This window comes from Carex rostrata, chromosome 23 (genome assembly GCF_964058835.1).
Source record: "Carex rostrata chromosome 23, lpCarRost1.2, whole genome shotgun sequence".
Taxonomy (NCBI): Eukaryota; Viridiplantae; Streptophyta; class Magnoliopsida; order Poales; family Cyperaceae; genus Carex; species Carex rostrata.
In genome coordinates, this window is record NC_135940.1 from 4,497,499 (window position 1) to 4,524,199 (window position 26,701).

Genomic DNA, 26,701 nt, shown 5'->3' on the forward strand with positions numbered 1-26,701 from the left:
TCGATGGGCATCAGACCAAATTTGGTCCGATGCCCGGTCGGAGCTATTCGATCCGATTTGTCTGGAAGATTTTCCGTGAATCTAAATGGACGCGTGAACCTTAACATGGTCTGGTGCCCATTGAAACGACCCATTCCCTTAATTAATTTCCTAGTCTCGTAAGTGCCCACTGATTTTTATTTTTATTTTTAGGAAAAATAGGGGTCTACCCCCTAGTTGCATATATTGATAACAGAAGTTACAGAGTGCCCACTGATCTCAATAGTTGTGCTGTGCAAATGTTGTCAGAAGAAGAACCAACCAACCAATTTACATGGGGATTGAACAAATTAGACAACGCATTGCTGCTTAATTTCTACCTTACCTATTCTATTATCACAATGCGTACATAAAGGTGAGGTCGCAACACATTTTAATGAGAACAAAAATTAACCTAAATTTTTTTGAAGAAGTTCAGTTTTCCTTTTATACTAGGTTTTAAAGTTATGTATAAATAAAATTTATCACAATGCCTTGCAGTTTGACATCTACATTTGGAAAATAAATTAAAATATTTTACAATTTTTCCTCTTACACCTTTCTCCCTCTGAGTTTGCAAAATATCTCATTCAGATTGACATTTCTCCCTGGATTCTCTGACTGTATCAGTGCAATCACCCCTCTCTCCATCTTCTTTATTTCTCTCATCAATTCTCTCAAACAAAACCCAATGGAACCCACATAAAGCACTAGTTCTCCCTTGATCTCCCAAGAACTCAATTCCTCCATTCGAAACATCTCCATTACCTCCATTTCAATCTTCTCAAATTGCTCATGGATGTCACTTAGTGAACCAAACTCAGACAATCCTTCTTCTACAATTCCCATCTCTATATCATGAGGCCTAGAATTGTTCAACGAACAAACCACTTCAAGGCACTTGACTGAAGCACAAGCCGCTTTCTTGAACTTCTCCATTTCTCCATTTATCATCCCTTTTATCTCATCAATCATAGGCTCTTCAATTCCATTATAGTCTACATAAATCTTTTCCAAACCTCGATCAATGAAATACATGAAATCTACCATTTTGGATAGAGATTCATGCAAATTTTGAAAACAAGTAGTGTTGAATGGCAAGAACCATAAATTCGGCTCGGAATTGGCTTCGGTAATGAGCTTTTTAAGAACACCAACTTGCTCTCTTAGCTTCCGCTCTCCTTTCATTGCATCGATGCCTTCTCTTAGTGTAGTGAGGCTTTGACAGAGCTGTTTTCTTGCCAGTGTTGAAGCCCTAGTTGGTTGTAGTACCAGCTCGACAAAGATTGCACATGACAACCCAATGAAGGTCTCACATAACCTAGTTATAGAAAATTCTATAGGCGACCCATAATTCCTCCTGCCCAAAATAAAAATAGCCGACAAAATTGCGGCTATGCTGCTGGCTTGACCAAACATACGACTATTTCGTAAAAAACCAGTGAATATTATCCAAGGTAGCAGAACCAAGAACCTTAGTTCCATTAAATGTTCAGAGATATACGAACCAAATACACCATATATAGACCCCAATAGCGTCCCTTGAGCTCTCAAATTTGCAAATGTAAAGGTTGATTCTCTGTGCATTGTAAAGGTTATTGCTACGGTTAAACCCGACCAAAAGGCATTATCTTTACTAAATAACATCCCAAAAAGCACCGCGAGAGATAGCACTAGAGAGCATTTGAGCGAGGCAATTATTCTTTGTTTGGGTAGTTTAAATGAAAAGTTGCGCTTGTTTTTGCCTCTTGGCTCTACGTCGGGTTCTTCACTGAATGAATCTGAGTCTGGTTCGGTAGCCGTTGGTGTAACCTTTTCCTTCGATCCATCAGCTGGCATGGTGCTTGGAGGATTTTTGAGAAGGAGACTCATGCAAAAGAGAAAGAAAAGGGAAGATATGTCACAAGGATTTTGTACAATTGTGGCTACCACGTTTTGGAAAGTTTTATTAAGAGTCAGTTTTTGATCATGGCAACAGTTTGGTTTTAGTAGTTTTAGGCATATTTGGTCTCTTAGGATGAAGAGGTTGCTTTCAAGATCTTGTTGCATTGAAAAGGATTTGATTGGGACTGAGTTGGTGGAGGTGAGGGCCATTTCTATCCCTTTTAGAGGCATTTCTATCCCTTGTAGGCCATCACTAGTCATGCCATTGCCAATTTGGGGTTGCGACAAACCAAATGGAGCCTTCTCCCATTGCACCTTTTCCTGTTATATGTGCATCACGATTAGTTAATTAGATCTATACATATCAAAAGGCAGTGATGTAAACTAACATTTACATTTTGTGTAAGATACTATATATATTCTAGTGAATCTTGTGGTGGAGCTTTTTCAATAATAAAGTTTTAAGGGATCACAACAAAAAAGCTTGTTCATTTTTTCTGCAATGATGAACCATATCAATTTTTTACCATATATATTTTTAAATTTTATATGAAGATGTCCTGATATTTTAGGAATTTTGAGAGTATTTCCGAATGTATATTTGGGTTTTGTTAAGTTCAGTAACATATATTTTCTTTAATCAACAATGAATATTATGAAATTTGAAATATTTAATTGAAGTTGTGAACATGACTCTGAGTTTCTAAAAATCAATAAAGGACCTACCCATAATTTTGTTACTTTATTAGTCCTTTTCAATTTAAAAAAGCTATTGGTATTGGCTTTGGTTGGTGAATTGTGTACGAGTAGGAGAAATTAATGGTGGATGACATGGTTCAGGTTTAGAAAAAAAAAAAAAATGTTGATTACCTTAACATCACAGCTTTGGTTACTCTGTACCGGATACATATACTAACCCTTAGTGTGGCGAGTCAAACCAAATTTTATATCTTATGAAATATCATATTATATTACGGATCGATGTGTGATAATATTGCTGATGCACTCATCGGTGTAGCTAATTTTATCAATGTAATTAAGTGAATTTTCAATATATTTTTTATTCTACCGTGTTCTTACGTGAATAACAATAAAATCTTAGGTTTTAAAATAAAACATTATTTTTAAATTAATCTGAACCATGCATTTAGTTCCACGTCATCATCTCATACTTATAGATTTTTATTTTAATAAATTAAACATGTTTTCCTCAACATTTTGTTGTATTCGTTTCCTTAAATATGGGAGACATTAGTGGTACTTCTTTTAGAAATTAGTTTGAAAAATAAATAAATAAAATTCACTTTCATGTGTAACGGGGTCCCCTCATGATGTGGATCCCTTGAGCAAAATCTATTGTATTGTCTTGATATGTGAATGATGTAACCTTATCCTAATTCCTAAGACGTAGTACACCAACCTTAATTTGCCTTTGTCTTTATTAAAAGTTGCTTATATATAGTTGCCGTGCTCATATAATTGGTCGCTTCCCTTGTACCGTACTTATCTGAAACACGGCTCACCGATGCAACTTATACGACTTTTATATATATTTTTTTTATTAATGACTTTTATATATATAATATATAGTTTGGGTTGTGAGGTGGTGGAAATCAGATCCGCTGTTATTATCTTCATGTGATCGAACAGAAACTCTGTTATTCTTGTTTTTTCGAATTCAACCGTTCAATTTATTTTGAAAACGAATTTCAAAGCGATCTTTTTTAGAACTTTTCTGTGCACGTATTTCGAAATAATTTAATAATTGAATTTGAAAAAATAAAAATAACAGAAATACTGTTCATGCACGAGAATAACGGCAGATGCGTATCCGTGGGTGGGGATATATAGTTCAATTAATTAATGCATGCGCCATGCTAACTATAGACTTTTTAGAGCCCTATATGTTCATTCTCTTTAACCTAGCTATATGTAAAGATCGAGTCATTAAATGATTAATATATTTAGTTAGGCTTCTAATTCATGCTATATGAAAAAGAAGGCTAACACTTATGATTTAAGCGTCTAAAAAAAGATGGTTTCTCTTAGAAATATATTAAGCATATATGTTCCGCCTTCTAATTATTCCCAAAAAAATAAAATAAAAAATAAAACATAGTCTTAAAATACTAACTTTACTTTGGATTAAGTATAGATCATGCAAGAATTCAAAAATTAATATAGCCAATCAACAAATACTAACTTTACTCTTTAATATAGCTAATCAACAATTAATTAATGTATACTTTTTAATATAGAAAATACTTTGTTATCTCAACCATTACTTGATTTACTTCTGCATATAAAATATTAAAATTTTATACGTACGAGTGGAAATTAATCCTAATATATATGGTTAAAACAGATGAATTTAATGAAGTGAACTTACTTGATTTATTTTGACATGGTTGATAAGTTTAGTGCTTGCTGTTGCAAAGCTTTTGGATTGAGAGATGAAAGCTGCCATGCTTGATGTGTTCTCTGCACAGAACCCCTCCACTAATACTCTTACTCTCTCTATCGCCATTTCTATGTACATTTTTTTCTTTCGTCGCACCTACACATTGCAAACATATATATAAAGAACAATAATTAGTGAATTGCACATGTGATTTAGAGTAGAGTGGATGTATATATATATATGGCAAAAACATGGCCTTAATTTTTTTGAGTTTGACTAAACTCTAAAGGCTGTGCATGTACAACATTAATAAACAAATATGGCCTGGTATTAATACAGCGCCTAACCTTATATTAATGAAATCACATATATAATACAAATGAAATTGCACTTCGGCCTTTATAGCTGATAGCTACTATCAGTTCTATCAAAAAGAAATTGCACTTCGGTTACCCACAACTACAAGACCGTAATACACACTAATTATACAACATATATACCTAATAAATATATAACACCCACCACAAATAATACTTGCTGTAAATCTTACTTCATTCAATGCAAGTCTTGGATAAGGAAACAATAGAGCAAGAATAGCGGCTGCCACACCAAGAACTGTGCTAGTGGCAACATGAGCTGGCTTCATGATGCTACCTCTGACACGTCCCTCATCCACGTCACCATGCCCAAAGCCCGTTGCAAAGATCAACACAGTCTGTCCGAGTGCAATGCGCTTGGCTACCACGTCGGCAGGTCGGGACCACGACACAAAAAATGCCAAGACAAACACCGTGGCGGTTGTCGTAAAGATCGATGATCCGACTGCCTTGACGAAATATAAGGTAATCATGGCAGGGAAGATGCCTAGAACAGACCCGTATATTGCCGAGATGGTGCCATGCAATGCACCACCAAGTGTTGCCTCGCCGACAAGCATTATTGCTACAACATAGGAGAAGGCCGGCAAGGTCACGTGGTGGCGAACTGTAACAGGCCCGTATATTGAGGTCACACCAACTATCACACATGCAAGAGCAGTGCGTAGTGCCGGGCCTAGGGAGGCCCGCAAAAATAAGACGGTGTGGTTGGATGGTGTGAACCAAAGCGGTTCATTGGTCGATTCATTCTTATTTTTTATTAGAGAAGGTGGAGGCAGAGTCGATGGCGGAGGCAGCGATACTTGTGAAGGTATAATAGCTTGACTCATGGTGACAAAAAATATGTTTGAGCTATAGTGGTATGTTTAGTTCAATTGTGTAAGAAATCAGTAATGAGATTCGCATGGAATGTAGGAATTTAAGGGTATATATATAGAGAAAGCATTATATGGTATTTGGTAGGGTACATGCATATATATTACAATTTAACCTAACTGGCGGGACGTTGATAAACTAAATTTATTTCAAAATATTAGGTACTTGTCTGATATTTTTTATCCTCTCTCTCTCTGCTTTTTAATTTCTCTTTATCTATTTCAAGTGGCAGGAAATATGGAAAGCTGATGAGACTAGAGAAGCTTGTGGAATGGTCGCCGCTAATTATAAATGTTAACCATTAATTAAGGTTTAATTATAATACGGTGTATGTCTTATATAACTATATGAATTTTGAAACCGTGGTGCATCAATGCATGTGAGGACGTGAGGTGCTGTTGAAATAAAGAAATCATAAATTTAATTTGACAACATTGTAAATAATGACGAATTAGAAAACAACAATTCAGCCTTTCTATTATTATTTTTATTTGGTAAAAAAAGACAAAGAGGGGGGGTGGGGGTACGTACGTGTACTTGAAAGTGCTTGAGATGGATTGGATGCGTGTGCGAGTGCGAGTGCGAGTGTGTGGTGTGCTCCTAATGGGAGTTCCACTTAAGGTTAAAAGCAGCTTGTTCTAAGTTGATGCTTTCTTTGCATATCACATGACATGACTCTCTCTTACCCTAAAAGATCAACCCATCACCTCTTCAGATCGGTAAGGGTCACATTTATACCGCCGCGCGCGGTACCAACTTAAAAATTAAGCATTTTAATTATATACACACACACATAAAGGATGTATCTACGTACGTAGCTTGCATATATAGCGCGCAATGCATCGGATAGAATATTCAAGTATTATGTTGAGATTTTTAATGCTAATTCTAATGCTCTATAACTTTTTCTTGGAATTACCTAACAATAACATGATCTTGAAAACACCACACAGTTCTACCTTTTCGTCAAGTCGCCGTCTATATATTCCAAACAAATTCAAAAGAAAAACAAAGTGCGTTCTGATGCAACATTAGAATTTATCATGTCATCATGCAACATTATAGTTCAAGTTTAGATTTGGTAATTCTATATCGTTTCTTTCCCAGTTTAATTCCTTCAAATCAAATGGGGTGCATTATTCATTTTTTTCTATTAATTATGTAGATGCTTCGAGCACATATCAGTTACTCAATTGGTCTATTAATTATGTGGATCCTGTTGAATGAATGTTAATTTACACAATACATATTTAATTAGTGCTAGTTTGGTACTCACTTTATGTAAACAAGGCGTTGTATTGTCAGAATCTCCGTACTATGCGACACAGGATGAATTGGACACGAAAGAAATGAGCACTTATTAAATTATACATGCATCATTTGTTCATGGACAAGACATCCAGCCCAGGTAGTACTTTTTTTCTCAGTTGAACATATATAGTGAAACAAGCATGAAATATGTCATAATTAATAGGCACGAATATCTTGACTATTGAGCAAAGATCAAATATCCAAGCCAGTAGCTAGAGAACCCAAACCAATCATTTTATGAGCTTTGGAAAAATCTTGATTCATTCATTCTTTCATGTTTTGGTGGTACGTGCAATGTGTGCAGTAGGGCAGTGCTCTCTGACAAGTTCAAGCTGGATGCAACCACTGTCTGCTACTAGCTAGACAAATTTCAATTCGTCAGTTCAAATTAAAATTTAAGGACTAATTGGTTAAATTTCAAATTCAAATTCAAATCATGCAAAGAGTAAAATTAACCCCATTAACCATGCCTCTCAGCCTCTAAAGGCATTTATATATATGCTTGCACTATTAATTGCAGCGACAAAAGTTGAGGATCAGTGCAACCACTGTCTGATTTTCACCTTATGTGTTATGCACAAATATCAACCATGAAAGAGGACTGTCACATCTGTGTTCCAATTTTGCACAGTTTCAGATTCAAGTGCATGTTTACATTTATATACTGTCATTACTGTTTTGAATTTCATCAAATTATTACTACTGTTTTGAATTTCATCAAATTAATTACATAATTAATAAATGTAACTAATACTAATAGTGCAAGACGACTATATATGAGAGAGTTGGTTGGACAGGAATAATACTAATTAAGCACATTCCAACCTAGAGCTTCTAATTAACGAGTGTTTAGAATTAGTTAACCGTAGAAGAGGGAGTATGTAATGTACGTACGTAGCCTTTTAATTTGGGATCTGTATCCTCCCAGGTACCTGACTCAACACAGTTGAAACGGACGGTCCAGATTTACTCCCAGCCGGTGCCTACTCGGGGTGGCGCAGGGGGCAAGTATTATTTATGCTTTGAGATTCGTGCTAAGTTAAAAAGAACAATATTGGACCATCCGATTCATACTCAGTCAGGTAACCTGAGGGGATATGAATTCTTTCATTTGGGCATCTTACTAATGAGATCTGCTTGGGTCCGATGTCCATTGGACCCAAAGTGGTTAATTCCAATGAGTTCGGTAACCATCGGATCTGCTTTAGGATTCGTGTATACGGATTTTAAAATAGACGCGAAATTACATGCGCGAATCCTAAAGCAAATCTGGCGGTTAGCGAACCCATTGGAACCACTTTGGGTCCAATGGACATCGGACCCAAGCTGCTTCCCTTATTAATAGATCAGAAATGAATACTTTCTTATGTCATTTTGGGGTCTGCAAATATTTCACATTTTAGAGACAAAGTGACATTCTCCATAAAGTTCAGTCTAGCAGAGCTATTACTTTTGATTCCTCTTATATTCCATATTTACTATTTAATTAATACATCATTATTTAGTGGCAGAGGTGGTGGAGCCATGGCAATGATGAATAATTTGTCTCAGGTACCACCTTCTGTCTGTTTAATTTTTAGCTTTTCATAAATTTTGGGTGTATTTCTTTTCCATTGGTTAGTTCGATTCTCAGCAGTAGCTGCTTTAAACTAGTTGTAATGGATGTAATCATATCTGGTACCAGCAGTTTCGTACCTGATATTAATGCTTGGTTTCAATAAAAACCAGTCAGTATCCCCTTTTTTTTTTTTTTTTTTTTGAAGGTCAGATAGCAAGAAGCCTGCTGACAATATATTAAGATAAGAAAAGTATTTACACACAGTATCCCCTTTTTTCATTTTTCTTTTTTCAAAATACATTATAATTTAGGAGTAGTTGGAGCTTCATGTAGCCATAAGCCTCTAATAACAGATCTGATCTAATATTATACCAGTAGGCAAGTATGGTACTGGAATGTACCGGTAGTGTCTACAGCTCAACCATCCATTTCAGGCACAGATATATATCAAAAGGTCTAAATCAAAGATAAAGGTCAATCATTCCTGGCAATTAACAGGTTCACTCCCATAGCGTGTCAACCAGGTACCATAACCAACATAAACAATAAATACTATAATTCCATCAAATATTATATAACTCATACTATTAAACCCTGAAGCTGAAGCAAGCGATATCTATAGTTTGAGCTTCCTAACTTCTATCATTTTATAATTCTTTTCTAATAATTTCAGTTGCAAATAACAATATAATACATCAGTGCCGTTTCCTATTTTATTATGAACTGGAGTCGCCGTAGAGCAGCGTTCAAATCAGTAGTTCATGGTAAAGAACTAAAGATAAGAAGTTGTCTGCTCCATGGGGTCCTTTTTCTCTCAAGCAAACCATGAATTTGTGCAGCTGCAATTAATGGGTATTTGGAAAAGAGTTTAGTAAGTAAAGATGACCCATCATGCATGTAATCCACTATAAAACCTCAGCTTGACAATTATGGTTTGAAATTTGGGATTCCCCATATATAATTGCAATAAACAATTTAATCAAAATGTTAAATTGGAAATTCTGGTGCATTACACGAATCCTCCCAGTTCGCAAACTTAAATCTTGCTCATTCATTTGTTCCTTCATTTGTCTTAAACCTTGCTTTTTAAAAAGGACTAAATAAAAAAATAACAACTCAAGCAAATCATTAAACTCATATCTAAATTGCTGATAACCAAAATTTCGCCCATGTATATTAAAAATTGTAGAGAACCTTCAAGCCCCTAGATCTACTCTCCAATTCAAACAAAAACTCCCAAATACACAGATTTTTCGCGCATGAAGTTAATTTTTTTTCGTGTATCTCCAAAATACAAAGATTTTCTTTTACAAGGTAGCATCAACTCTTGAAATTCCTATACACTTTGGATCAAAGGATAAAACATCTCTGTTATCCTGTACACCAGTCATTCTCCAAAAATGACATACAATTCTTATACTCACAAATTACAAACATTGAAGGGGCAAAAAAATGTACCTACCTACTTCCAAATTCAACACCACCTTAGAACCTACGATTGCATGCATATATATACTATTCTCCCTCCAGTGTTTGCTTTTTTCTTTATTTGTACAAAAATAAGCCAAAGAGGGAGGGCATGAGCATATTAGCAAACCAAAAGGAAACATTGGCATATGATGAATGATAAAGTTACACCATCTGTGTGGAATCAGGATCTATTTGACTCTAAACTATACTCACAATCAAGTCATGGAAGCAATTAAAGTTATGGAAGTAAAAAATGAATCACATAGGAAATCGAGATCCTGTGGCGAGAAAACAGACAAGTCGAAATCCTGAAGCTAGAGTTGCAAGTGCCAGAAAGAGAAACCCTGCAAAACCAAGCGCGACACTTATGTCAGCTTGTATGCAGTAAGATTCACCGTCTCCCTGACAAATGGGTCTCTGTGTCAGTCTTTGTCGTCCTGTCTCAGCTGCTCCGGCAACACTGGCACCCAATACCAGGTACGCAAAAACCTAAATTATAGAGTCCATCCGTTTATCATTACAATGGTACAGAAAATTATATGGTATAGAGTGTCCTAATCCTAATTCGATTGGAGACAATATGTTACTAATCGACCTGTGCTATAGATCCATATCTCTATTTTCAAAGTTCAAATAGTTGATACAAACCGTTAAACATGATCTCTATATGGAAATATACTTACAGAGAAATGTTACATTTTTTTATAATTTTATTACTAATTTTTTAGATAGGTAGAAAATCACTGTTTTTGGATGGTCCATAATTTTCAAATCAAGTGATTTTTTTACCTATCTAAAGTTAGTAGAAGTTATAAAAAATATAAAATTTAGTTTCCAATTACATTTTCATATGAAGATCATTTTTAACGGTTTGAATCAGCTGTTTGAATTTAAAAAAACCAAAATACGAGTCCATATAGCGGGTCAATTCGTAATATGCAAATTACCATAGCCTCACTCTTATATTATATTATGTTGTTCCGATTGCAACCTCTGGTACCAACTCAAGGAAATAATGGTAAATTGTAATTGTATATTAATTACCTGATCATGAGAGAAATCGAACCAGAGCTGAGCGGACTCAGGCAGGAGAGTGGCGCCCTTAATGATCTCCCAAGAGGCGGCGCCCATCTGGAAAAGAGAATAAACAGCGACAATGGCATTTGCAGCGAAGAGAAGGCGAAAGGAGAGAAAATCGAGTTGAGAGCGAGAGGGAGAGGAGTTGGAGAGAGTGAAGACGGCGGAGGCAAGAGAGAAGGAAAAAGAGGCGAGGCGAAAGAGGAGGAGGAGGTAGTTGAAGCGCCGGATCTTACGCTCAGACACGGTGGAGACGAACAAGTCCAGGTGGCGGTTTCTGGTTCCATTTCCATTGCGGAGAGGAGATGGCATCATTAATTAATTCTCTTTTTTCTCTTCTCTCACTAGTGAGGGAACCAAGACTAATGACTGACAGTGAGATGAGATGCAAACTATTCAAAAGGAAAGAGAAGAGAAGAGAAGAGCATTTAATGAATCACGAGTGGGGCATGGGAGTGGGCCATCAAGACAGCGACACAGAGAGAAAGAGGGGTATATTTTAAAGAGAACTGAATGCTCTGCCCCCTATTATGGGAAAATCCGAATTCGTTTCCTCTGAGATATCTCAAATTTTGCGTGACTTTATGGAAAATCCCAACTGTTTAAATACGCTCTGCACAAATCTTAAAACAAAAATAATACTCATCCCCTACATCACCCCGAATAGGCACCGGACACGTCAGTCACCCAAAAGTTGAGATATCTCAGAGGATACGCACTCGGAAAATCCTGCCCTCATTGAAGAGAAAATAAATCTGCTGTAATTCTTTGGGAATTACAGGACCTGTAATCTCAATCCGAACCGTTGGTCTTTTTTGAGATTTGTGCATGAAAACTTACTTTTTTTCGAGATCTGTGCAGAAAATATTTGAACGATTGATATTGGAATTTCAGGGCCCTGTAATCCCTTCCGGGATTACAGCAGATTCGGATTCCATTGAAGAAGGAGAGGGAGGGAGAATAGGGGTGTCAATGGGTACGATACTTGGAGAGTGGAACCATTTTCATACTCATATCCACTAAGAATTGATCTTACCCATACCCTACCCATACCCGTTAAGAATTTGTCTTACCCTACCCTACCCATACCCGTTATGATTAACGGGTAATGAAACGATAGTTGACTAATAACAAAAATACTAATATAATGGTCCAGACAGCATAGGGTCAATTTTGTCACTTGTTGCATTCTTTCTTCTAACATTTCATTCCATCTCATTCAATTATTATTATTATATATATATAGAGAGAGAGAGAGAGTTAGGCTGGGGTGCTATGGATAGCATAGAGGCCTCTATGCTACGGCTCAATATTCGAGTTTTCAAAATCCAAACGGTCGATCTGAACCGTTCATCTTATTCTCCATATTAATATCTACTTGGAGACCAAATTTTACATTTTTCTGAATTTTTTTACTATTTATTAAGTATTTTACAAAATTGTTGATCCAACGGTGGCTGCACAAAACAGTAAAACCGTTGGATTAGCGATTTTCAAAGTGGCTTAATAAATAGTAAAAAAATTCAGAAAATTATAAAATTTGGTCTCCAAGCAGATATTAATATGGAGAATAAGATGAACGGTTTGGATCGACCGTTTGGATTTTGAAAACTCGAATATTGAGCCGTAGCACGGGAGGCCACTATGCTATCCATAGCACCCCAGCCTAACTCTATATATATATATATATTCATAGTATAACCTTGAGAAAGTTGACATGTGATGTAAAATTTAGACGCTAACACCTGAGCTGACATTAATGGATTACTCATTTGAATCAAACAATACATTATTGCCAGAAAATAAGGTGAGGATATATTTTATTTGAAACATGAAATATTTTCATTTGTAGAATTGAGAAAAATGCAATAACGATGAATAAGGAAGAAAACAATGAAATGAATTCGTTGATATATATGTCTCCAGCGTTGATACAGGCATACAACAATATGAAAAGAAGAAAAATAAATAAATTGGATATAATATTAGTATATTTATATATAGAGATGGGCTATGGTGCATTGCAATGCATGGGCACCCTTGTGCATTGGACTATAAATCACCGATTCAAAGTCCAAATGACCGATCCAAACCGTTCATCTTGTTCTTCATATTAATATGTGCTTGGAGACCAAATTTTACATTTTTTTGAATTTTTTTACTATTTATTTAGCCACTTTGAAAATCGCCAATCCGGTGGTCCAGAATTTTTTACTGTTCACCCAGATTTTCAGATTTTCAAAGTGGCTTAATAAATAGTAAAAAAATTCCAAAAAATGTAAAATTTGGTCTCCAAGCACATATTAATATGGAGAACAAGATGAACGGTTTGGATCGGTCATTTGGACTTTGAATCGGTGATTTATAGTCCAATGCACAAGGGTGCCCATGCATTGCAATGCACCATAGCCCATCTCTTTATATATAATATATTTCATATAATTACCTATTACCCAACGGGTACGAAATAACCTTTACCCGTACCCATATCCATTTATCTAATGAAAAAAAATATTTACCCATACCCAATAAACTAACGAAAAAAAAACCTTATTCATACCCGTTTTATCGAATACGATATGGATAGGATAAACGGGTAAACGGGTGTCATTGACACCCCTAAGGGAGAAGGAAAAGGAGAAGAGAGGGACAAAGATACCTGTTGCACAGAGAAAGGGTGTTGCCTCTCCCTCTTAAGTTCTTTGCGGAGAAGAGTTGAAGGAATGAGAAGAACAGACTGACAGGGGGTGAAGTAGATTTGTTCTCTGTTGGACAAAAGAGAGTCGAGGAGAAGAAGCATAGGTCGGAGGGAGAAGAGGTGGTGAGATGGAGGGGGAGAGGAAAGGAGCCATCAGACCAGGAACAAGAGAGCTACCAGAGCCTTTTTATTTTTACCGTTTCATCAAGCGTTTGATCCCAGCACGAATCCGAAAGCATATCAAATGGCCAAATCCACATGGGGGCAGGATTTTTCTGCCCATAGAAGGGTAGAGGATTCGGTTCTATATTTTAACAAAGTAGTTTTGCCTTCCTGCAATGCAAAAATTATAGAATCAAAATAACACTCCGTATGATTCGTGCGCTGCATAAAGCCAAAACTGCTCTTTTAAAATCTTTACCCGAGAAAGAGGCATTTGCATTATTGCATTTGCCAATTTTTTAAAAAATACCCTCCAAAAAAATATTTTATTAAAAATAACTAGGTTTCAGCCAAATTTTAAAAAATAGTCAAACCGCGGATTTTTTCCGCGCTCCAGAATTTTTATTCCGGGCCGCGGAAAAAATTCGCCCCCCGAAAAAAAAAAATTAAATTTTTTTTCCCGAGTGCGGATATTTTCCGCGGCCCGGATTTTTTTTTTTTTTTTTAGAGTTTGGAAATTATTATTTTTTTGGAATTTTTTGTCCAAATTTGCACCTCTGGTTAACATATCAAAATACCTTCAAAAATCATGAAAATTTACCGACATACATTTTTGACTTCATAAAATAAGACTGTGAAGTTTTATACAAAATCTCAAAACAGATCGTGAGATATCGGCTCTCAAAAATTGCCCGAACTGCTGGAGGAGTGCATCTGAGCCCAAATTTGCACCTCTGGTTAACATATCAAAACACCTTCACAAATTATGAAAATTTACTGACATGCATTCCTGAATTCATAGAATAATACTGTGAAGTTTAATACAAAATCTCAAAACAGATCGTGAGATATCGGCTCTCAAAAATTGCCTGAAGTACTGGAGGAGTGCATCTGAGCCCAAATTTGCACCCCTGGTTAACATATCAAAACACCTTCAAAAATCATGAAAATTTACTGACATGCATTCTTGACTTCATAGAATAAGACTGTGAAGTTTCATACAAAATCTCAAAACAGATCGTGAGATATCGGCTTTCAAAAATTGCCCGAATTGCTGAAGGAGTGCTTCATGATTTTTGAAGGTGTTTTGATATGTTAAACAGAGGTGCAAATTTGGGCTCAGAAGCACTCATTCAGAGAGAGTTCAGTTTTGTTATGTTTGAGTTTTTATTTGTTATGTTCAATTTTATTATCTTCTTAGTATATGTTTTATTATGTTTGAGTTTTCAGTTTTGTTATGTTTCAATATCTCACAATCTGTTTTGAGATTTTGTATGAAATTCACAGTCTTGTTCTATGAAGTCAAGAATGCATGTCGGTAAATTTTCATGATTTTTGAAGGTGTTTTGATATGTTAATCAGAGGTGCAAATTTGGGCTCAGAAGCAACCATTCAACAGTTCGGGCAATTTTTGAGAGCCGATATCTCACGGGCAATTTTTGAGAGCCGATATCTCACGATCTGTTTTGAGATTTTGTATGAAACTTCACATTCTTGTTCTATGAAGTCAAGAATGCATGTCAGTAAATTTTCATGATTTTTGAAGGTGGTTTGATATGTTAACCAGAGGTGCAAAGTTGGGCTCAGAAGCACTCCTTCAGCAGTCCGGGCAATTTTTGAGAGCCGATATCTCACAATCTGTTTTGAGATTTTCTATGAAACTTCACAGTCTTATTCTATGAAGTCAATAATGAATGTAGGTAAATTTTCATGATTTTTGAAGGCATTTTGATATGTTAACCAGAGGTGCAAAGTTGGGCTCAGAAACACTCCTTCAGCAGTCCGGGCAATTTTTGAGAGCCGATATCTCACGATCTGTTTTGAGATTTTGTATGAAACTTCACAGTATTATTCTATGAAGTCAGGAATGCATGTCAGTAAATTTTCATAATTTGTGAAGGTGTTTTGATATGTTAACCAGAGGTGCAAATTTGGGCTCGAAAGCAACCTTGAGCAGTTCGGGCAATTTTTGAGAGCCGATATCTCACGATCTGTTTTGAGATTTTCTATGAAACTTCACAGTCATATTCTATGAAGTCAAGAATGCATGTCAGTAAATTTTCATGATTTTTGAAGGTGTTTTGATATGTTAATCAGAAGTGCAAAGTTGGACAAAAAATTTCAAAAAAACATTATTTTCCAAACTCTAAAAGAAAAAATCCGGTTCGCGGAAAATATCCGCGCTCGGGAAAAAAAAAAAAAAAAAATTTCGGATCGCGGAAAAAATCAGCGGTTTGGCTATTTTTAAAAATTTTGCTAAAAACTGGTTATTTTTAATAAAATATTTTTTTTGGAGGGTATTTTTAAAAAAATCGGTTGCATTTGTATCCTGATTCATTTCTATCCTTTCAAATATTCCTGGATTGTATTCCATATTTCCATCCCTTCCTTTTTTTAAAATAAACCTCCAGTCAGTCCACCAGACCAAGTGCTCATATTAATATCATCCACTTTTTCATCTACTTTTCTTCATCTTTCACCTCCAAAAAGCAAATTTAATTGGTTCCCTTTCCCTACTGCCTACGACCACCTCTTACTTTCTCGACTTTGGATTATGCATTTATGCTCCAAACGAAAAGAAAAATAAAAAGAAAATGAAAAAACAAACAAACATTACGAAAGCAATAAATACAAGGGTATTGCAGCGATATTAAGTTAATAACAATACAAGGAGTATATATACAAAAAAGTATATATATTGTATGAAAATTAATAACATTTCTCCATGCATTGTATTAAAAATATTCACATGTTCGTCATGAGGATTACAGCAAAGAACAGCAGATCTAGACCAATAATATTCTAATATAAAAGAGAAGAATAAGAAAGCATTCAAAAAAGGAAAAAAAAACTGAGACCCAAATACCCCACAGGCATCGGTTGAACATAATAACTTACTTCTCAAAGCATTTCTTGAGATCTTCTAACACAGCGGCCAACCTTCTTCCGGAATTGATCCCAATTCTCTCTCCATTCCTTCTGCAAATTGAAGTGTAGTTGAATCAATATTTTCTATCCAAGTTTTTTTTTTTCCTTTTTTATTATTTCTTTTAAACTTACAGCAGCTTCAACATTAGCAGGGGATTCATCATTAGGACTTGAAAGCATGGATATTATGCTCAGTATTATACTTTCTACCTACAAAAATCAGATAAAATATAAAATATAATTAAAAAATAGAGACCCAAAATTACTCCCATTGCTGTAATTTTGAATTCAGAAGTTCACATTATGAGGCCTATATTTCCCTAATAAAATGATCTTTACCTTATACATTAATCCATCCCATGACATAAAGCCTAATATTGATAAAAGTTTCTGAAATGAGATTTCTCCTATGTACTAAATAATCAGCTGAGCATATCGTATCGAACGGTCAGGCTTGATAACCATTGGTATATGCTAAATACCTTTATTTTGGGGTTTTTTCGTCAACAAAAATAAAATAATTAAATAAAACTGGGCAGTTTGGCATCATTTACATAAAAATCCAATATATCCTTAGATGTGCTCTATAGGCTATAGCACTTCCTCTGAATGCCTATAAAAAGTTGTAGCATTTCAACTTTGTTTCGATAGGCAGACAGAGTGTAAAAATCCACTGATTTGGACAATTGCTAGACATATTGTTTTCATGCTCTTGATCCCATAAAAATGAGGCCAAATGGCATAAATTTTTGGGCACATAAAGAAAACCGTATAGATAATATCTAATGGTTTTATTTTGATAGTTGGATTTTAGATATTATGTTATTTAACTTGAAAATATATTGAATAGCACTACAGACCATGAAAAGAGATAATGGTATAGATAATATCTAATGGTTTTATTTTGATAGTTGGATTTTAGATATTATGTTATTTAACTTGAAAATATATTGAATAGCACTACAGACCATGAAAAGAGATAATGGTAGTATGTAAACATTTAGGTGTACCAATTTTTCATATAATGTCGGTCACCCGAAACTCTTTTTTTCGGAACTATTAGGATAAGCACAAAAAAAGAAAAATATTAAGAAAAAAGTAATGTACCGTATGAACAGGAGACCACCGCTCACTTGCAAGTTCATATCCATTTGGATCATCACCCGGTGCATGGAGAATTGAAATACAAACCTTGCCGTCTGGATATACTATTTTTTCATGAAAAAAAAAAGTATTCACTTCAAATTGGGAATACCAATATATATAGTACCAAAATACAAGTAGAGATCCTACCATTTGGATGCCACATCTCAGATTTGAATCTGACAGTTGGTGGATTGTTCGGGTAGTCCGAAGGAAAGGTCATAATAGCATTAAAATATCCACCTTCACTGCATTTTTGTTATTTAAAATTAAGGAGAATTACATGTAGGCCCCTGTAAAACAAGAAAAAAGCCCATATACTACTACAAGAAATGAGATATATCATGCATGGCCCTACTAGGGGTGTTCATTGGGTACCAGTTTAATCGGTTTTGAACCGAACCGAATTAGTTTGGACCAAACGGTTCGGTTTTTTTAGTTTAATGGTCCGGTTCAGTTTGTTTTTAAAACCAAATTATAACTTCAGTTCAATTCGGTTTGGAAATTTGCAAAACCGAAATAACCGAACCAACCAAACTTTTATATATTATGAATTTGGTCCGGACCGCCCCGGTTTATTACTTAATCAATTACTTTAAATACTTCGGTTTATTTGTTAATATCCCAGTTTATTTCTTAATACTGCGGTTTATTTCTTAATATACTTCGGTTTATTTCTTAATATACTTCAGTTTATTATAAATCAATTGCTTTAAATAAAAAAAATAATATTTCGGTTTGAACCGAACAAACCGAAATAAAACTTTGGTTCGGTTCGGTTCGGTTGCAATGCTAATTTGGTTCAGTTTGGTTCTATTTTGAAACCGAATTATAACTTTAGTTTGCCTAGTTCGGTTCGGTTTCAACCAAACCGAACCGATGAACACCCCTAGGCCCTACTAGACATGAGAAGCATCAGATTTACCCCTAATAAACACAGAAATATCTTACTATACTCCTATTAGGATTATGTTTGCTATTTGAAAAATTTCTTTCAAGTAACAATTAATTTGAAAGTATTGATTTGGTACACCTACTTGTTTTGACCAACATAAGAGGAAAAAGAAGAACATCGAATGAGCATGTAAAAGCAGTAAATCTCACCAAAAAGTTAATTGAAACTAAAATCAAACACAAAAAACGAAAATAACCACAAAAAAAAATTGAATGCACTTCAACCTGCTGGTAGAATCTGGTGATACATGGTTAATACCAACACCTGATTGAACTGACAGGATATCACGATTGCTAGCATTTTCTTTTTCTTTTTTGGTTCTTAAGCTCTAACTGTACCAGAAATCAATATAATAACCTTTGCATGGAATATAGTTAAATAAAAATATGGGAGAAGTATAAATGAGAAAAAAAGAGACTAACTATAGCGTATCTTGAGGGCCTATGATAGTAACGCTCCATTCAAAAATATTGCTATCATCTACCAAACCAGCCGAGAACCCTTCTACTGGGTGCTTCATCAAATCTGACATGACAAAACCAATGTTTACTTTTAGTATAAGCCACTAACAACAAATTGCATAATTCACCCTTCACAGAAGTTATAATATAGCATGATTACTCTCCATTCGTACTGTAAACTTTAAACACGGCTTCACTGATACACTTAACTGGTATTTACTCGACAATCATTTTATAAGTTTTGGACTTGTTATGCAAAGAGAAGTTTGTTGAGGGGCATTGAAGTAAAAGATCTTATTTGGTGGATCAGATTCCAGGAAATATAGCATGATTACTCTACAATCGTACTGTAAATTTTAAACAAGGCTTCACTGGGATACATAATTAATATACTCTACAATCATATAATCATATTGTAAGTTTTGGCTTTATGTGAAGAAAAGTTTGTTGAGGGGCATTGAACTAAAAGATGTTATTGAATTCAAGTAAGTATACAAACCCTACGCTTGAATAAGGTAATTTGTTATTTGCTAGATCAGATTCCAGGAAATACTATGAAAATATGAGGAAGAATAGAAGTTAATTCCCCGTCTTTCTGTATGTGTAGTAAAAAGTACCTTTGAGCTGCTTTTGGAGCAAAAGACTGGCTTGGGTTGATGACGCCATTAATTGATGAGAGACGAGAGGTGGAAGCAGTAGGAGTGAACTGGAGATCGGAATTGCACAATCAATCAAGATTGGATCTGTGACACGATCTGATATCAGAAATAAAGGGGATTTATTAAAAAAAAAACAAAAGTTGGGATTGGATTTGTCAGGCGATTAGATTTCGTGACCCTTCCTCTCCTCTTTCTTTCTCTCTCGCGCGTAGTTGCGTGAGAGCTGACAAGGTACCGATCGGTGGAAGCTCGGTTGTATTTTCTGATACAAACGATTGTGCGGCTATTTGTATCCTCTAGTATTAACACAGTCCAAATCCTCTGAGGTAAAATAATATTTCTGTTTAGATCCGGACCGTTCAATCAGAATCCGGCCAATCGGTGAGGTGAACGCGATTAAACAGAAATATTCCGTTACCTTAGGTGGTATGAATTCATATTATGATATTAACATTGCAATTCTTTTGAGAGTTATAATATAGCATGATTACTCTCCATCAGGAAGGCACTTAGAGTAGATTTGGAAAAGCAGAGTTGCTGTGATTCTTTTGAGAATCACAGCAGATTTATTTTCTTTTATTCGGAAACAAATCTGTTGTAATTCTTGAGAATCACATGACTCTGCTTTTCCAAATTTATCCATTCATTTGTTTTGAGATTTGTGCATATAAAACAACAGATTTTGAGATTTGTGCATTTAAAAAAATAGAAGAGTTGATTTGGAAAAGCAGAGTCCTGTGATTCTTTTGAGAATCACAGCAGATTTATTTCCTTTTTATTCAGGCGTCTTTCTCTTTTTCTCTTTCCTCCAAGGTAATTTGCTATAAATTTCTTCATAATATTTAATTTAATTTACAATATAATTAATTATTCATCATATCATTAAAACTATACCATTGAAGTTTTTAAATTATTTGATAAAAAACTAACCATCTTTTAAATCATTTCAAATTTAATAGCTCATCTATAATTTTATTTTATTGTAATTTAAATAGTTTTTCAAATATATGTAGACGTAGATTGGAATTATCCTATTAATTTGAATTATTAAAATCGGTGGTAACTAATCGCTTAAAAGAACTAGACTAGATTAGCTATTCAGGCATTAGCAACAATTAGCTTTGCATATTATGACAACTTTATAACCTTTTCCAAGTGCCTTCCTGATGATTTAGATAGGTTATATATTAAATTTGATAAATCATCAGATGTGGTACTGAAAATAAAATGCAGTTAGTGAAATGGTGAAAGAGTTATTAAATCTGGATAAAAAAATATACTGGCATCACATGTAAGTGCAATTGTATTTGAATACTGGCATTATATTATCAGTTGGATTAGACACTTCTTTATCCCCATCTCTCCTTTTATTTTAACTTTTCACAACTAGGAGAAGATAAGTTGAGATTTTTTTTTAAATAAGATAATTTGTAAAGGACAAGTCTCTAATTTTATATTTTATTGATAAATTAAAAGTAAGCTAAATCAAAAAGCATGAAATTGCTATTGAGCCGAAAAAAATAAAATAAAAGTTACATCTCTCATAATATTTGACCAACCAACTTAAAAATGGAATTAAAAATGTATAGCAATTATTAAGACTCTTCGCAACCGCACAAGATACTTATTTTAGAGAATTGCACAAAATGGTTTGGCAATTATCATTTCACATCTTAATGACAGATAAGCTGAGACAAACATTTTTTTATTTTTTTATTTTGCTTTATTGGGCCAAATTGAGGCTTAAATTTTGGTGAAATAATATAATCCTAGTCAGTTGATCGTGTATGAAACACCTGAAATTTTGTTGTAACACTAGAAACTGTAACCCTTGAAATGATCACAAGGGTATAACGGTCAATTTTTTCCTGCTGAAATTGATCAACAATTTATCAATCTTGTTTATTGAACCCTGACTTGAAAGAAAAATAAAAACAAAATTACCACTTCACCAAAACACCCTTTTATTTTGCACATATCTGTTTAAATAAATAAATAAATAATGTGGGCTAAACAAAATTATCATCTCAGGATTTTTGAACGAGAGGATCACACACTTGTTTTAGCTCCAATAATTTCTCCTCAAACTCAGATGCCTTGGCAAATTGAACTTGTTCATTATCTAACCAATCAATTGCTTGCTCAACAGATCTCTCAATCTTTCTCTTCTCAGTAAAATAAAGTTTACCAGCAACCCTTGCATTCCGTGCCAGTTCCCTTACTCTGTAAGCATAATCCTCGAGTGAATTCTTCGCTTCCATTCTCTTTAAATTTTCTTCATCATCCACCTCATACTTTTCTAATTCATGCATCAGTTTTTCAATCTCCTCTTTACTAAGCCCCCCGCCGCATGACGAGATCTCTTTGCAATGTATGTCTCTTTTATTACCACGAGTCATGTCGAAGGCCTCGACACTCAAAATGCCATCTATATTTATGGAAAATGATACATGTACTTTCGGAATACCCCTCGAGCAAAAAGGCAGATCAATTAAATCATACTTTCCGAGGAAACAACCAGACTCACATGCACGTAATTGAATCGAGATGCTTGTTTGGTCGTTAGAGTTAGTGGTAAATATGTGCTCCTTTTTGGTAGGGATCGGGCTGTTTCTTGGAATTAGCACGCTTATGTCTCCGCCGGCAGTTTCAAGGCCAAGACTTAGTGGAGTTACATCATGCACCTTCAAACCATGATTGACCTTGTCTCTTAATACTTCTTTGCCGCCGGTCAAGATTGCTGCTTGTATGGTGGCGCCATGCGCGACCGTTTCGTCCGGGTTAATGCTCTTGTACAGTTCCTTTCCATTGAAGAATTCCTGCAAGTAATCACAGTGTATCAAAATTTATTATTTCATTATAAATAGTGCTTAATTATAAAATTTAGAAACAGATTGTTTTAAAATATACCTGCAACTGTTGCTGTATTTTAGGTATCCTAGTCGACCCGCCAACAGGGATTATATCATCGATCATACCCTTGTCTATCTTGGCCTCTTCTAGGCAATCCTCAATAGTTTCCATACACATTTCAAAAAGATCGCTATTAATTTCATCGAACTCGTCTCTGGAGATAGCACTACAGAAATCAACCCCATCGTACAGTGAGTCGATTTCTATTGTTGTTTTAGAGACAGTAGATAACACTCGTTTTGCTTTCTCGCAAGCTGTTCGCAGCTTTCTTAGTGCTCTTGCATTACTGCTAATATCTTTGTCTTCCTTTATACCGAACTGTTGCACAAAATGATCTACCATGTTTTCGTCAAAGCAATCACCGCCTAAATGGGGATTTCCAACTGAAGCGAGCACTTTAAGCCTGCCATTACAAATTGAAACAACCGAAACATTTAAAAACCCCCCACCAAGGTCAAAAACTAGAACAATCTTACCAAGGTCAGAGGCTGCCTTGTGTGAGGAGCAATAAGAGTAAGCAATTGCAGCAGCAGTTGATTCATTGATGATTTGCAAGGTGTTGAGGCCGGCTATGAGTGCGGCATTTCTTAATGCTTTTCTTTGACAACTGGCAAAGTAGGAGGGCACAGCGATGACAGCATTTTTCACTGTTGATCCGATATGAGCTTCGGAGATTTCTTTCATCTTTCTAAAGATCATGGAAGCGATCTCTTCGGGCACTATTTTTTTGTCCTTGCCTTTGTATTGCACCTGTATAACGGGTCTATCAGCTGCATCAGGTATGACCCGGGATGATAATTTCAAATTGTTATCAGTAGATATATCCGAATAATTCCTCCCGATTAAGTGCTTTATATCTGTAAAGGAATATATACAATTCCAACACAATTAATAAATACAGCAAAATTTTACAAATACTGATATAGTATATATTAAAGAGCCAAAACTAATTTATGCATAAGCAACTCTAAAACAAGAAATTAGACTTACCAAATATGGTGTTATATGGATTCATTGAGGATTGTTGTCTTGCGGCATCCCCAACAAGCCTCTCATTGTCTGTAAAGGCAACACACGAAGGCAGGATGCGACTTCCTAGTTCATCTGATATGATCTCAACATGATCATCTACCCATACACCGATGCACGAATAAGTGGTACCGAAATCGATACCAATCGTTGTTCCTGAACTCAAATACATCCTCATAGTTTCCTTATATAAACTCTCTAACTCTTCCATTTTAACCTTAAAATCCTCAGCCTTTGTACTGACGTCACTGGTATCCATCCATTTGACAATTGACTCTATCTCCTTTTCGATCTTTTGCTTATCATGGGATGAGAGTTGAAAGACGGTACTCTCTTGACTGATAGATGCCTTAATATAATCAACAGATTTTGTCAATGATCTTTTTGATTCCTCCCGTTTCAAGCGGTTCTCCTCATCCTCTCCTCCATTTGACCAACCATTATTTTTTTCACTACTATCATTACTGTTATTGTTACTGATACTACTACAATTACCACCAATTGTGATTCTTTTCTTGAGGCCATAGGTTTTATCCTCAACTGAGACTATTAAAGTGCCATTGGCATCAATTTCAAAACAAATATTAATTTTCGGAACACCTTTCGGGGTAGGAGGGATGCCACACAACTCGATTTCACCGAGATAATTGTTATCCTGTTTTTTATTTCCATCTCCTTCAAACACACGAACAAAGAAACTAGTTTGGTTATCATGATCAGTGGAGTATACCTTTTCTCTTTTGGTAGGTAATTTACTGTTTCGAGGGATCAACACGGTCATGACACCACCTGCAGTTTCTATACCAAGAGAGAATGGGGTGATATCAAGGAGAATGCTTTTAACCTTGTTGTGCATGTCACCTCCAAGAATTGAAGCAAGAATAGCCGCACCATTCGTCACGGCTGCATCTGCATCACTCTTGCAGAGCTCCTTTTTGTCCAAAAATTCTATCAACATATGTTGCAGTCGAGGGATATTTGTAGATCCACCCACCAAAACAATATCATCTACACTACTCTTCTCCATCATAGCATCTTTCAGGCATCTCGCTGCACATTCTAAGCATCTTTGAAAGAGATCCATGTTGAGCTCTTCAAACTTTGCCCTGGTAATGGTGGCATTAAAATCTATACCCTTATGAAGCGAGACGATCCCAATTGAGGTTGATGCGGTAGAAGAAAGAGCCATTTTAGCCCTCTCACAAGCAGTTCTAAGCCTGCTCAATGCTCTCGGGTCATTACTGATATACTTCTTATGCTTTTTCCAAAACTCGCTAACAAAGAAATCCACCATTCGATTATCGAAATCGTCACCGCCTAAGTGTGTGTCACCAGCAACGGCTTTCACTTTATAAACACCTTCTTCAATTGTCACCACTGACACATCTAATGTGCCAGCACCCATGTCAAAGATAAGTGCATTATGTCCATGACCAAAACCTCCATTAGAGATTTCAAGGCCATAAGCCATAGTTGCAGCAACGGAACCACTGACGAGTTTTAGAGAAACGCCTGCAATGGACCCCGCATCCTTGACTATTTGTCGTTGCGTATGGTTGAAGTAGACTGGGACAGTGATGACGGCATTCTCAACAGGATATCCAAGGATAGATTCTGCTGCCTCCTTGACATGAATAAGTATCATTGAGAAAATCTCCTCAGGTGCAATATGACTTTCGTCGCCGCTACTGTGGTGGATTGCAATCATGGGTTTGTTGTCAGGATCCTTTACTACCTTGAAAGGCCATAGCTTTGTGTCACTTTGAACCGAAGGATCAGAGCAGCACTTTCCAATCAAACGATTAGCACCTGTTTAAATTTGTTATAGTAATCAGAGAATCATATGATAATATTTTCAACTAAATTGCTGTTCAGAATTAAATAATGATGAAAAATAAATAATAAATAAATTAACATATGTTGATGGCACAGAAATTAAATTTAGTCAATGAGGATTAGATCTTATGCCCCTTGGCGTGAGTCTGTATCCTCTTAGTTATCTCAAATTTTCAGTTTATCTGAAGTCGGGTCAATTTTTTTCGGTTCCTATTCAGAATGCAGGGGCCAGTATTATTATTGTGCATCGAGATTCGTGCAGAAAGAATTTGTACAGTCCGGATTTTTCACATATCAACTCAAAATTTGAGATATCTCAGGGGATACAAATTCCCTTAGCGTATAGGCCTAAAAAGTATCATTTTGAATATATTTTGAGAATTTCAGTAGAATGCTAATTGTACTTTTCCTTGAAGCAAAAAATTCATGAAGTACTTCCTAATTGATTCTAATTATATTGCAAATGCAATATATATAACTAATTCTAAACTCACTGAATATGGTGTTGATGGGGTTTGCAGCAGCCTGATTCTTTGCAGCTTCACCTATTAGCACGTCCCCGTTGCCGGTGAAAGCAACATAAGATGGTACTGTGGCAATTATCTCCACACGACCTCCACGACACACACCAGCGCGTGCACAAGAGGTGCCGAGGTCAATGGCAACCATGGGACCCGTCTCCTGACCCCTTGTCATTGTCAGAGAGGATTGGAAAAAAAAATGGAAATCAATGGGAGAAGGAGAGAATTTGGAAGATGGGTTTGTTGGGTCAAAATAGAGGCTTTGAGTTCAATATGGAAAATATAAAATAATGAAATAAAATGAAATGTCATACAGTTGGACTGAAGGTGCATTTTGGTAGTTTATAGCACGTAGGAAAGCGTATATATATATATATATATATATATATGTTTATTTTTTTTACACATATAGGTAGTTTCTAAC

The 26,701-nt window shown here is 35.5% G+C and overlaps 5 protein-coding genes and 1 long non-coding RNA gene across 6 annotated transcripts; 1 reads left to right on the forward strand and 5 right to left on the reverse strand.

Annotated features, from left to right (window-relative positions):
- Window positions 1-483: 483 nt before the first annotated feature.
- Window positions 484-5,583, reverse strand: LOC144574507 (uncharacterized). The gene is made up of 3 exons (XM_078324469.1): window positions 4,854-5,583; window positions 4,292-4,459; window positions 484-2,223 (listed from the first exon to the last, which is right to left on the reverse strand). Exons 1-3 carry the CDS (start codon window positions 5,508-5,510, stop codon window positions 571-573), a joined length of 2,478 nt encoding a protein of 825 aa, XP_078180595.1. The 5' UTR covers window positions 5,511-5,583; the 3' UTR covers window positions 484-570.
- A 4,232-nt stretch (window positions 5,584-9,815) lies between these two features.
- On the reverse strand, window positions 9,816-11,370 carry LOC144574830 (CASP-like protein 4C2). The gene is made up of 2 exons (XM_078324907.1): window positions 10,940-11,370; window positions 9,816-10,384 (listed from the first exon to the last, which is right to left on the reverse strand). The coding sequence occupies exons 1-2, from the start codon at window positions 11,285-11,287 to the stop codon at window positions 10,154-10,156; spliced, it is 579 nt and encodes a 192-aa protein (XP_078181033.1). The 5' UTR covers window positions 11,288-11,370; the 3' UTR covers window positions 9,816-10,153.
- Window positions 11,371-16,562: 5,192 nt separating this feature from the next.
- On the reverse strand, window positions 16,563-20,258 carry LOC144574998 (ubiquitin-conjugating enzyme E2 7-like). Its single transcript, XM_078325115.1, has 6 exons — window positions 19,937-20,258; window positions 19,281-19,383; window positions 18,054-18,151; window positions 17,868-17,968; window positions 16,893-16,970; window positions 16,563-16,811 (listed from the first exon to the last, which is right to left on the reverse strand). Exons 1-6 carry the CDS (start codon window positions 19,983-19,985, stop codon window positions 16,734-16,736), a joined length of 507 nt encoding a protein of 168 aa, XP_078181241.1. The 5' UTR covers window positions 19,986-20,258; the 3' UTR covers window positions 16,563-16,733.
- Window positions 18,124-18,891, forward strand: LOC144574999 (uncharacterized). Its single transcript, XR_013518334.1, has 2 exons — window positions 18,124-18,254; window positions 18,797-18,891. It is a non-coding gene; the product is annotated as an uncharacterized LOC144574999 (long non-coding RNA).
- A 1,597-nt stretch (window positions 20,259-21,855) lies between the features above and the next one.
- LOC144575096 (heat shock cognate 70 kDa protein 2-like) lies at window positions 21,856-23,346 on the reverse strand. The gene is made up of 2 exons (XM_078325214.1): window positions 22,889-23,346; window positions 21,856-22,797 (listed from the first exon to the last, which is right to left on the reverse strand). Exons 1-2 carry the CDS (start codon window positions 23,231-23,233, stop codon window positions 22,006-22,008), a joined length of 1,137 nt encoding a protein of 378 aa, XP_078181340.1. The 5' UTR covers window positions 23,234-23,346; the 3' UTR covers window positions 21,856-22,005.
- LOC144575198 (heat shock cognate 70 kDa protein 2-like) lies at window positions 23,257-26,452 on the reverse strand. Its single transcript, XM_078325312.1, has 4 exons — window positions 26,251-26,452; window positions 23,882-25,729; window positions 23,368-23,748; window positions 23,257-23,294 (listed from the first exon to the last, which is right to left on the reverse strand). The coding sequence occupies exons 1-4, from the start codon at window positions 26,450-26,452 to the stop codon at window positions 23,257-23,259; spliced, it is 2,469 nt and encodes an 822-aa protein (XP_078181438.1).
- Window positions 26,453-26,701: the final 249 nt, after the last annotated feature.